This window comes from Mytilus edulis, chromosome 7 (genome assembly GCF_963676685.1).
Source record: "Mytilus edulis chromosome 7, xbMytEdul2.2, whole genome shotgun sequence".
NCBI lineage: Eukaryota > Metazoa > Mollusca > Bivalvia > Mytilida > Mytilidae > Mytilus > Mytilus edulis.
In genome coordinates, this window is record NC_092350.1 from 23,936,780 (window position 1) to 23,948,884 (window position 12,105).

General features: G+C 31.0%; 1 protein-coding gene across 3 annotated transcripts; it reads right to left on the reverse strand.

The window, feature by feature from the left end:
- Positions 1-4,258: 4,258 nt before the first annotated feature.
- Positions 4,259-12,089, reverse strand: LOC139481066 (microtubule-associated protein 1 light chain 3 beta-like). Of its 3 annotated transcripts, none has more exons than XR_011654552.1 (5): positions 11,931-12,089; positions 8,984-9,039; positions 7,879-7,985; positions 5,984-7,550; positions 4,259-5,426 (listed from the first exon to the last, which is right to left on the reverse strand). XR_011654552.1 is itself a non-coding variant. In XM_071264136.1 (4 exons), the coding sequence occupies exons 1-4, from the start codon at positions 11,968-11,970 to the stop codon at positions 7,391-7,393; spliced, it is 363 nt and encodes a 120-aa protein (XP_071120237.1). In that variant the 5' UTR covers positions 11,971-12,089; the 3' UTR covers positions 4,259-7,390. The 3 variants fall into 3 exon arrangements, 1 of the variants encoding a protein (XP_071120237.1); XR_011654553.1 differs by having other exon boundaries at positions 4,259-5,434; positions 5,714-7,550; XM_071264136.1 differs by having other exon boundaries at positions 4,259-7,550.
- Positions 12,090-12,105: the final 16 nt, after the last annotated feature.

Consider the following 12,105-nt stretch of genomic DNA (forward strand, 5'->3'; position numbering starts at 1 on the left):
ACATATATAAATCATGCATGACGTCTTAACTAATCATATTATGTAAATTTTCTAACAAACAAATCGAATTATATTGTATGTTAAATCGAATTTTCATAATATTTTCTTTACCATTACGCTATTAAACTTTCCTCAAAAACAATGTTTTTCGAAAGTAATGGCTTGATTTTCATTTATTGAAGTAAGTAAATGGTACAAAACTGTTTCCATTTTTTAATTCCCATTTGTGATTCTGAAAAATATGAAATAATCCCCAAATGGATCCTAATTAAGTCATCATGTGAAAATGGTGTACAAGACAAAAAGGGGATTATCCAAAAGGAATTTATTAACAGTAATGGGTGTACATTTCCAGATAAATTTGCAACGATTTTAAAAAGATTGGTATTTTTGTCAGAAGACACTTTTTAAATATAATTTTACTTTTTAGCTATGAATGCCTTCTTATTATCACGGTTTTGATGCATCTAATTGTATAGGATATATGGTTTGACTAAAACAATGAAATAGTGTCAAATTATTGACAGCACTAGCTTAGCCTCATAGTATAGTACGAATTAATACCATGATTATCATAAAGATTTAAATACATCTTGAAAATGATGGAAAAAGGCCATATATGTTCCCCTATATCGTTGACAGACAAATGCTTTCACTTAATGATCTTCATTTCTGAGCCAGGATTTATGATAGCGGAGAGGAGCAACAAAAAAAGAATTGGCTTAAAGAGAGACAGCAGTCAAATATAAGAAACATGTACAAAAAAAAAAACCCGCCATAAATAATTAAAACCTTTGCAATTCTTGTCATGCACTAGCCATCTTCGTCCAGGCAGATGGCAGGTATATGTGGAATCAAATATTTTAATTACAGCGACTTGTTCAATTCTGCAGCTAGCCGATTTGCAGTCTCATCGGGTATAAACCGCGCCATGAATTCACTGTTTCAGTAATGACATAGATTAAGATGGTTAAATGTTTATAATCAGGTTCTTTTGGTTTCAAGCTCTGTGGTGTTACTATGCCCTTTTAATTCAAGCTCTGTTCACGTGCTCTTTTGATTCACTGCTTTGTTCAGGTCTTTTTGATTTAACGGTCAGTAAAGACCCTGTTATGATAATGATCTGTCTAAACCCTTTTGGTTTAATGCTCTTCATATAACTGCCCTTCTATTTTACGGTTTATCAAAGGTTCTTTTAGTTTAATGATGTTTATAGGTCCTTATGATTCAATGCTGTGTATGCCAATTTTTGTTTAATGATCGGCGTAGGGCCTTTTGGTTCAATGTTCTGTTTATGTCCTTTTGTTTAAATGTTCTGCTCAGATAATTTTGGTGTATTGCTCTATTCAGATAATTTTGGTGTAATGCTGTGTTCAGATCACTTTGGTGTAATGCTCTGTTCAGATCATTTTAGTGTAATGCTCTGTTCAGATCACTTTGGTGTAATGCTCTGTTCAGATAATTTTGATTCAATGCTCTGTATCTAAAGGCTGTTTTGGTTTTATGCTTTCTATATATCCTTTTGTTTAATGCTATTATGTGCCCTTTTTGGTGTATTGCTCTGTTCGTGCAGTGTTGGTTAAATACCCTGTTTTAGTCGTTTTGGTTTAATGTTCATTTTAGCATCTTATGATTTAAATGCTCTCAATTCTCAATATTTTTAGATATTCCAACTTTTTATTGTCGATCGTACCTGATGAACTTGCGGAAGTTACTCATTTGTAATCTTATCTAACGTGATTACTTTTAACAATGTATATATGTAGTAAGATCCAAAACCTGAAAGGCTGTGTAAATAGAGCATTTGAGATAGAAGCTTTCAGTGTTTATAATGATTTTTCCTTATCACATGAAAAAGATATATGTACGTAATCATGGTAATGCATGTAACATGCTTAAGATGATACATGTAGTAGACGTAGCAAATTTATGATTGTATTCTTGATAATTTTATAAACATGCCTCTTACATCTAGATGAACTTATATATTAATTGTTTGTTGTTAGGTGATGCAAAGAATATGTCGTAAATTTGTGACTTTTGTTTCAAAATATATGTCAGATAGAATGTCGGTAAACTGCGGTGTTTGTGCACTTGTCAGGTTGTTAATTTGCCAAGTTGTACACTTGGTAGGTTGTACACTCATCAGGTTTTACTCTCGTTAGCTTGTACATTTGTCAGGTTGTACTATCGTCAGCTTGTACATTTGTCAGGTTGTACTATCGTCAGCTTGTGCATTTGTCAGGTTGTACACTTGTCAGGTTACACATGTCAGGTTGTACATTTGCTGGGTTGTATACTCATCATGTTGTACACTTGTCAGGTTGTGCTCTCGTCAGCTTGTACATTTGTCAGGTTACACATTCGTCAGGTTGTACATTCGTCAGCTTGTACACTTGTTAGGTTGTTCATTCATGTCAGGTTGTACCGTGACTTGTCAAGTTGTACATTCGTCAGCTTGTGCAGTAACCATGTTGTACATTGTCAGGTGGTACACTTGTCAAGTTGTACATTCGTCAGCTTGTACAGTTACCATGTTGTACATTTGTCTGGTGGTACATTTACAGGTTGTACACTTGTCAGGTTGTACACTTATATTGCACACTTGTCAGGTTGTACATTCGTCAGCTTGTACATTTGTCATGTTGCACACTTATCAGATTGTACATTCGTCATCTTGAACATTTGTCATGTTGTATGTTGTACGCTTGGCAGGTTTGGATAAAAACGTGGCTTCAAAACTAAGAATTCATTTCTTACGTTAATAACTTGTTAGTCAGTGTGAAGTACTGGTGCAGATTTATTAGATTAATACATTGATTGGAAAATCGCTTCAAGTAAATTTAACTTTAGAAGGGTTTTGTTATTGTTGTACGTACAGGAACTTTTTGTAATTAGATATAGGAAAATGTGGTATGAGTGCCAAATGTATATTTTAGTTCAAAACTTTTGACTGAGCTCATTCCTGGTGTGTAGGTCGAATCAGACTTGTGACTTTGTGTTCATGGTGTAGATAAATTTTGACTTTTGGATGAGAGTTCCTTATGTAAATGTACCTGTTTTCTGACCTTTTAACTGAGAGTTTTTGATATATGTAAATTTAGACTGTTGACTGACAATTTTTGGTGTAGATAAATTCTGACTTTTGAATAAGCGTTCCTGGTAAAGGTAAATTCGGACTCTTGGCTGAGCGCTCTTAGTGTAGGCTATTGCAGACTTTTAAATTAGTGTTCCTCAGTGGTGTAGGTAAATTAATATTTTTGCCTGAGAAATCCTGATATAGGTATAAATTAAGACTTTTGACAGAGGGTTCCTGATATATGTAAATTCAGACTTTTGACAGAGAATTTTTGATTAAGGTAAACATTCAAACAATAATGGCTGAGATGATGTATCAGTGATTCCCTATAAGAAAAGAAAGCATAGGAGAGGTGGGAGGGGATGTAACATATATCTGGGGTCTTGGTCATACAACTTTACTTGGTACTGAGAACAAAATTTTTACTTGAAACACCAAATCAAGCATTTTGATTGGTTGAATTCTGAGTCGGAGTATGATAATCATACTTCAAATTTGTAGGACCACAAGTCCAGGTCAGCACACAAATTCTACTTGAAACACCAAATCAAGCATTTTGATTGGTTGAAATCTGAGTCGGTGTACAATAATCATACTTCAAATTTGTATGACCACAAGTCCATGTCAGCAGTGTTGAGTACCGCATAATTTTTTAAGGAGAAATGGTAATGTATAACAGATTATCACGTGTTTTATTTTATTTACAATAGTATATATTAATTGTATCATCAATTTTTAATCTTTCACCATAATTTTTTAAACATGTTATAGAAAATCATAAATACCATAATCTATGATCAATATACTAGTTTCAAAATAGTCGAAGTACAATAATCATACTTCAAATTTGTATGACCACAAGTCCAGGTCAGCAGTGTTGAGTACAGCATCATTTTTAAGGAGAAATGGCATTGTGTATAACAGATTATCACATGTTTTATTTTATTTACAATATAGTATACATTAATTGTATCATCAATTTTTAATCTTTCACCATAATTTTTTAAACATGTTAGTTATAGAAAATCATAAATACCATAATCTATGATCAATATACCAGTTTCAAAATAGTCGAAGTACAATAATCATACTTCAAATTTGTATGACCACAAGTCCAGGTCAGCAGTGTTGAGTACAGCATCATTTTTAAGGAGAAATGGCATTGTGTATAACAGATTATCACATGTTTTATTTTATTTACAATATCAGTATACATTAATTGTATCATCAATTTTTAATCTTTCACCATAATTTTTTAAACATGTTAGTTATAGAAAATCATAAATACCATAATCTATGATCAATAAACCAGTTTTAAAAAATTCAAGGAAGGTTATAATTGTTACCTAATACTGATACTTTATTGATAGAATACATTTAGACTTTAAATCTTTTTTTTGGTATTAATTTGTATGCATTTCATGGAAACTAGTAATGGATTTTCCAATAACAAACATCTCCTTGTAATTATAAAAACTTTAGAAATCAAAGTAGCTATTCAAGTATATCATAAGTGATACAGGAAGTACAATGACAATTTTAAATGCTACTGAAAATAATAGGTCTTTCTTGTTATTTATTTATAAATTTTTATCTATTTCATGAAAATGTTTAATACATTAACCATATTAATGTGAAACATAAGAATACAAAAAAATATAAAAGTTCAACAATTAACAGAAAAAATAAAGACTTTCATCACAAAAGATGCTGAAAAAAAGTACCATTTCCTGTGGTAAATACACTTGATTTATACAAGAAAATATTTGCATAGTTTTTCTTATAAATGTTATATGTTTATTCTAATATACTCTTCTGCTGTGAAACAAAGAATTTCAATAAAATTCATCAATTAAAACAATACAGGAAAGAGCAAAGAGAAATAGTAATAATTAGATTATTTTTTGCTCAAAATAAAACCTAAATAAAAAAAAAAAGAAATATCAAAAGGCTAATATTACAATTTGAAGTACCAAAATGAGAAATTTTGCTCAATACTCTTCAAATTAAGTATTGTATACCAGTAAAAGTAAATACACACATGAAATTTTACTATCTACATCTTCTTTGATGCCCACTACAACAAATCACAGAAAATATAGTTACATGAAAAGAATGCATAAATCTTGAATACTTGTTGAACACATGCTAAAATAATATAGAGTCTAATCCTAACACAAAAAAATAATGAAACAGCAAGTTTACTTTATTGAATCACTAGTATATATGAAAATAACTTTTAAAGCTTGTGTCTAAAAATTAGAAAAAAATATTCATGAAATTGGTCTACTTTTTCTGAAATTTGAAATTGCTTCAGAATTTGTTTGCAAGCTTACTTTAGATTTTTCTTAAATTCTAATTTGAAAGTTAAAAAATTTAATCAATAATTGTATCAAGGTATCTCTTCAAGACATACTGCATTCTAAATAAGGATATCAAGCAACTGATAAGATAAAGAAATGCTATAAAAAAAACTGGGATAAGTGTGGCAATACCGATCATTATCATAATACAGATACATAACACATTAAGTAAAACAATATAACATTTTCACACAGATTTGTTGATGGTTTCAACTTAAACATTTGTTTGGACACGTGAATTGAAAAATTGTATGACCCTGTATTCACAAACAAAAAAAGATATCAAACATAATTAACAAATCATCAATACAGTTTAAACATTCTTTTTTTTTAAACTTAAAATATCAATCAAGTTTTGAAATAAATAAATAATGATTGATTGATTGTTGGTTGCTTAACGTCCTAAATAAATAATGCTCATTGTACATAATTTTAATTTTTCAATAAGTATATTTATCAGGACTTGAAACAAACCAAATGAAACGTATTGTCCCCAAAGCAAATCAGTTTTAGAGATTAATAAGTGTCATCAAAAGTTTACAAAATAACAAAAATTACAAATTGGTTTTCTTGTAAACAAGGATTTAAGGCTTTAGCTTATTCTACAAATCTTTGCTTTAACTTATATCTTTTTTTTTTTTAAAGATGTCCACTCTTTTTACAAAATATCACAAAAAATAAAATTTACTCCCAATATAAAACTATTCCTTCTTCCAAATAAGTATTTCATATTCCAATCAAAGTACAACATTTTTACTTTATTTGCTCCTTTTAAAAAAAGAAATAATTTACACTGGTTAACATAAAATCAAACACTATAGACTGATAAGAAAAGTTAAAATACACATATAACAGTTACATCTAACAAAACAATCTTAATACAACAAGCACCAATCCATACCTATACATTGTACAACCAAGTTTTTATAGTACTTAACATGGCATTCCCACATTCAGGTGATTTAGAAAAAAACATTCCACAATATGATATAATTAAATAAAGCATAATTAACTAAATTGTAATGAGTTTTTCCTATCCCCTTTAACATGTATATACATTCTTCAAACTAACTGTTCCCAATTAATCCAAACATCTCTATTGATGGATATGGCAGTGAAATAAATATCAAACAGGAACCAGTTGAATAAAATGGTGGTTGACAACATTGAGGTAACTAACAGAGAGCAAAGTAAGGCTGTACATAGCAAAAACAGTAGCTAAAGATAGAAAAGAAGGGGAAGATATAAAATGTATAGCACACAAAAGACAACGGTTGTATGGATACCTAGCAGATTTGTTTTACTTTACTTCTTTCTTAAATTTACATATGTATTTTCTTTAGATTACTAATTACAACCTTCAAAAGTATCTGATAAACTTTAACAGATTTAAAGTAAATGTATATAATGTTTTTTTAATTTACAAAGTCATTTTCTATGTAATTATTTACTTTAAGTATATAACTTAGAAACCATTAACTCTTTGTTAAAATTACACAAATCCAATAAAATCAATGCCAGTGATGTCATGGTGAATCAATAAACATAACACAATCAGTTTTTTGCTCAAATTCTGGTTATTCAAATCCATATTACTCATACTGAATAGAATAATTTACAGTGCCAAATTAAAGTAAATTTATTAGAAAAATAACAATTTAATACTTAAACAAATAATCTAACAATTTGCTACAAATAGAACAGGTCTGATGAACCAGTTAAAAAAATATTCTGAAATAATATACATGTTTATAGGGTATCCATGTATGTACATATGTTGTCCGATTATATGTCAGATTCAAAAGTAATTATGCCAGCTTTGTACAGTCCAGTAAAGTGTTAAAAAAAGTTTATGATAAAAAAAATATGGTCATAATGCATTGATAAATCTGACTTGCTTATATGACAATATCACAATTGTTTGACTTATGAATAATGCATTATCTGATCACCCAAAAGTTTCTTGAGAAGCATATACAATGTATAAGAAACCATCTTCATCTTTTTCTTTCCGGTAAACGTCTGCTATTGGTGTTGTATTACTGACCAAGGTTCGGTTGTTTACTAAGAGGTAGAAAGCTTGAGAGGAATTCAACTGCAATCTACGTCTGAAAAATAAATATCAAAATATCACTCATTAAATACTCTTCTTCTTTATCCAGACAATAACATTAACGAACAAAGCATCATTAAGGGATACACTGTAACATCCATGAGCATGACAAGGGCATCATAACAAGAGGAAACATCAACAGCATGATATAATAAAAACACATAACAAATCAATTACAAACAAACTGTGCGTCGCGATATAGTTTAATACTCAGAATTGTCGAAAATTACATTGTATGCGCTTACATTTTTTATACCACAGCGCTATCCAAAAATCCTGGGGAGAACACTTGATTAGCACATCATACCTCCACACCAACATACCTTATAATTTTGACCAGCTCACTCATATTAACATTATCTGGTACCAGAAATTTGGTTTTGTCAAGCAGTGGTAAGTTTTTCTCCTTTTCATATCTTTCAATTATCACCTATAATCAAAAAAAATAATTTAATAAAAAATCTTGAAATTTGTATGTATTGATGCTTATGTAAGAAGTTATCAACATGCTCTAACATTGATCATTTGTGTTATTGTTGAAAACTTGCTGTATTTTAACAGAATTAACATCTTTAAAATTGAGAAAGGAAATGGTGAATATGTCAAAGCGACAACCACCCGACCATAGAGCAAACAACAGCCGAAGGCAACCAATGGGTCTTCAATGTAGCGAGAATTCCCGCACCCGTAGGTGTCCTTCAGCTGGCCCCTAAAATATGCATAATAGTACAGTGATAATGGACGTCATACTAAACTCCGAATTATACACAAGAAACTAAAATTTAAAATCATACAAGACTAACAAAGGCCAGAGGCTCCTGACTTGGGACAGGCGCAAAATTGCGGCGGGGTTAAACATGTTTATGAGATCTCAACCCTCCCCCTATACCTCTAGCCAATGTAGAAAAGTAAAACAATAACAATACGCACATTAAAATTCAGTTCAAGAGAAGTCCGAGTCTGATGTCAAAAGATTTTGTACAGATCAGATAACAACTTTGATTTACATGTTTATATTTTGGGCCTTACAAAATAATCAAGCTTTATAATGCTTTTTTTTTACATACATGTACTGTACTCTAAAATCTAATCTCAAGCCATTAAAAGTGGATTAATACGTAATATGTTTATATTTTTTGTATGTAAAATGTATCAATAAACATGCTAAACCAGTTTACAGATCAATACTATTATTTTAATAGTAACTTTTATACCCTCTCCCCCCAAAAAAACCATATTTAATCCTTACTATTCCATTTATCTGTTTGATATCATGCTGTGCATGAATGTATGATGGTGAAATCGACAGTCTTTACAAACCTAACAATAGCATCTGGTCTACTGTTTAATTTGTTAACCAATCATATTGAAGTATTTGTAGATACATATATATAATTAAATAATTATTATTCATTAATATATACTTACTGGTATCTTGTCATCGTGTTGACATCTGATAGCTTCAACATCCCTACTTCTCTGTTCTAAAACAAAAACATTAACTTACATGTACATTAAAATTACCATGCATGTGTTGTTATCATATCATATAATATGTGTATATACAACAACCTGACCAAAGATAAGAAAACAGGCGAAGGCCGCCAATGGGTCTTCAATACAGCTAGGAAATCCGTCACCCGGAGGCATGCCTCAGCTAGCCCTTAAACCAAAATGTGTTCTAGTTCAATGATAATCAGTTCAGACAGTCCTTTTAAAAAAAATAATACCCAACTGGCGAAGGAATTCCGCCATGCGACATCATCAAAACGTCATCTTTTTAAAATTAGCAAATACAATATGTTTCAAGTATCCATTTCTTAAAAAATGAAGAGTAACCATGGACAAATATCCAATTGGTTTAAATATTTGAAAAAATTAAACAAAAACTCTGTTATTCGACTTTTGACGATGCGAATTTAAGCATGGATGCCAGGCGCGTAGCTATGTTTACGTCAAAATGCCGGGCGTACACTTGAAATTTGATAAAAAGATATTTTAATATAAAGAATATTAACAGAACTGGTAAAAGCACATCCACAATGCAATTCTTTCTTCAATGGCTTGTAGTTTTGACTGAAAATAACAAAAATACCACATTTCAACCAAATGGTATCAAATTATATATTAAATTTTGTTCAATTTCTGTCAAAGTCTGAAACATGTGAATTCTAATCACTTTGCTTTTCTTTAAAGCAATTCATTATCTACCATGTCTACTGAAGTTCGATGTGGTTTGCATTATTTTTGGAGCATGTGACATTTGTGTCGCAAAAACAAGACATAACGATTCTAAACGTCGGCTTCCTCAATGATACTAAAGTTCAGTATGGGGTAAAAACATTACGGAAGTTGGACTGAAACTAATTGTGATCAAATGAGTATCCAGAGCATAATGGTAAAGTAATGTGTATTTACCCTGTATTTCACGGATAATAGGAAGTTCTTTTAGAAGTCAATAAGTGGATACAGTGTTGGGTTAGTTTGTAACACATCAATTACTTTGTCAAACCTTCATCGAATTTCATGAAAGTTTGACAGAAGCTTTTTAAAGATTATTGTCTAAAGCAAAATTCTGAAAGTGTTGTTTTTTTCATTTTAAGTTTCAGTATTATATTAACAGACAGGCTTATTATTCCGCAATTAACACACCGTCTGGATTTTTTCTTACATGATAAATTTATAAACCTTCATAGATTGTCTTGGAACTTGACCAGTTCAAGCAAACATATCGAAAGATTTTTTTTAAAATCCTATAAAGGACTGCGAGAGGTCGGATTCGGCTTTGGTGGAAAGTCAGTAATCCCAGGCGTGAACCAAGGTTTCACAGAACTAATAGTGCATTTTAACATTTCTGTTAAAATTGAGAATGAACACATTTTAAAGTAACTGCTTTGGACATTTTCTCTAAAACCAATGACCATTAGATTCCAAATTAACTGACAATGAACGAATTAAACATAAAAAAGTTTTAGATATTTTTAAGAATGTTGCTATTGATAGCAATAGTATCTCATTCCAGATATCTCCCCACTTCGAACCTATACTACCAGAAGGTGCTATGAAATGGACCCGCTAAGAACCCCCAAGTTTCGGGCGTTCACATAGAAATGACCTAGCTACGCCACTGGATGCAATTTGGGTACTACTCATTACAGAATCATTGATGTTTTGGCGGTTAGGTTCAGACTAGTCCAACCTAACAAAATTAGAGTACTGCTCAACAATTTGGGACCCACATCAAAAACAACAAAATTTACAAATTGAAAAAGTTCAGAGAAGAGCAGCACGCTTCTCATGCAACCGCTTCCATAACACCAGCTCAGTTACTGAAATGATGACAGACCTAAATTGGTACCCACTCGAAATTAGGCGTTTACGATACAGACTTGTTTTCTTTTACAAAATTATTCATGAAATTGTTGCAGTTCCTACACATAATCTTTTGATCCCACTTGACAATAGAACCAGACATAGCAATCCACACTCATTTAGGCAAATACAAACATCTAAAGACAGTTATAAATATTCATTTTATCCACGAACAGTTATAAATTGGAATCATCTGCCACAACAAATAGTATCATGCAGTACAGTAGAGGGATTCAAGAGTATGATCTCAGAATCTGCTCTAATCCCCATATTCTATCCCTAACTATTCTGTTATCAAATGTATATAGTTTTATCACAACTTATTTTTTTCAAATGTACATACGTTATGTTGATTTTTTGATTTTGGTATTTTTGATTTTTTGTTGCTAAATTAGTGTAAATTATAAATTTTATAGTCGACGCCCGGCGAATAATCTTCAATAATTGAAGGATCGCTAGAAACCAAAAGAAGAAGTAGTCCAAGATTACTCTGACGTCCAACGGCTGTTTTGCCAGACAAGCTGGGGTCCCACGGCCCCAGATTTTCTGGCAAAACAGCCGTTGGACGTCAGAGTATTTCAGACTAGGTTCAGACCAATTTTTCTATGATTCCATATGGATTGAAAATCAAATTGGTGTACCTATTTAATACAGAAGGATACGGCTACAAAATAAACACAAAATGGAAATTTTTGTCTTGATTATAAAAAAAAAGTAGTTAAAAAAACTGTCAAAATAGGTGCAATTTTGGTACCATCACGTTAGCTATATCAATGAAACATTTACATGTGTTTGATAATTCCATTTTGCTTCTTCTCTCAAATAATAATATATATATGTAGATACCCTCACACTTTTTCAATGGAAAATCAAACAAAATATGGTACATTTCCATGAAAAAGGCCTTTGTTTATAATTTTGGACTGAGCATTTCAATAGTTTGTGTCATTGTTTCTCTCTAGAACTCTATATTTACAACATATAGACCAATATAGAAGCTTACCATAGTTCCTCCTCTCCTTGAACCTGGTGATTTTATTCATGATTTGGGTGATTGTTAATTGCGAATTACTTTTTTATGTCCTAGTTTTTTTTAACCGGATGTTATCGACATTCCTTTAAATTTACACCCCGTAATTCATGATTCTATGTTATTGAACTCGTTGCCGAGATGATAA

Excerpts from the sequence above, each read along its gene's own strand:
- LOC139481066 (XM_071264136.1), bottom strand. The coding sequence starts at position 11,970 with ATGAATAAAATCACCAGGTTCAAGGAGAGGAGGAACTATG. Across the intron at positions 7,986-8,983 it reads AACACGATGACAAGATACCA|GTGATAATTGAAAGATATGA; the intron begins GTAAGTATATAT and ends TTTTGATTATAG. Across the intron at positions 7,551-7,878 it reads GAGCTGGTCAAAATTATAAG|ACGTAGATTGCAGTTGAATT; the intron begins GTATGTTGGTGT and ends TTTATTTTTCAG.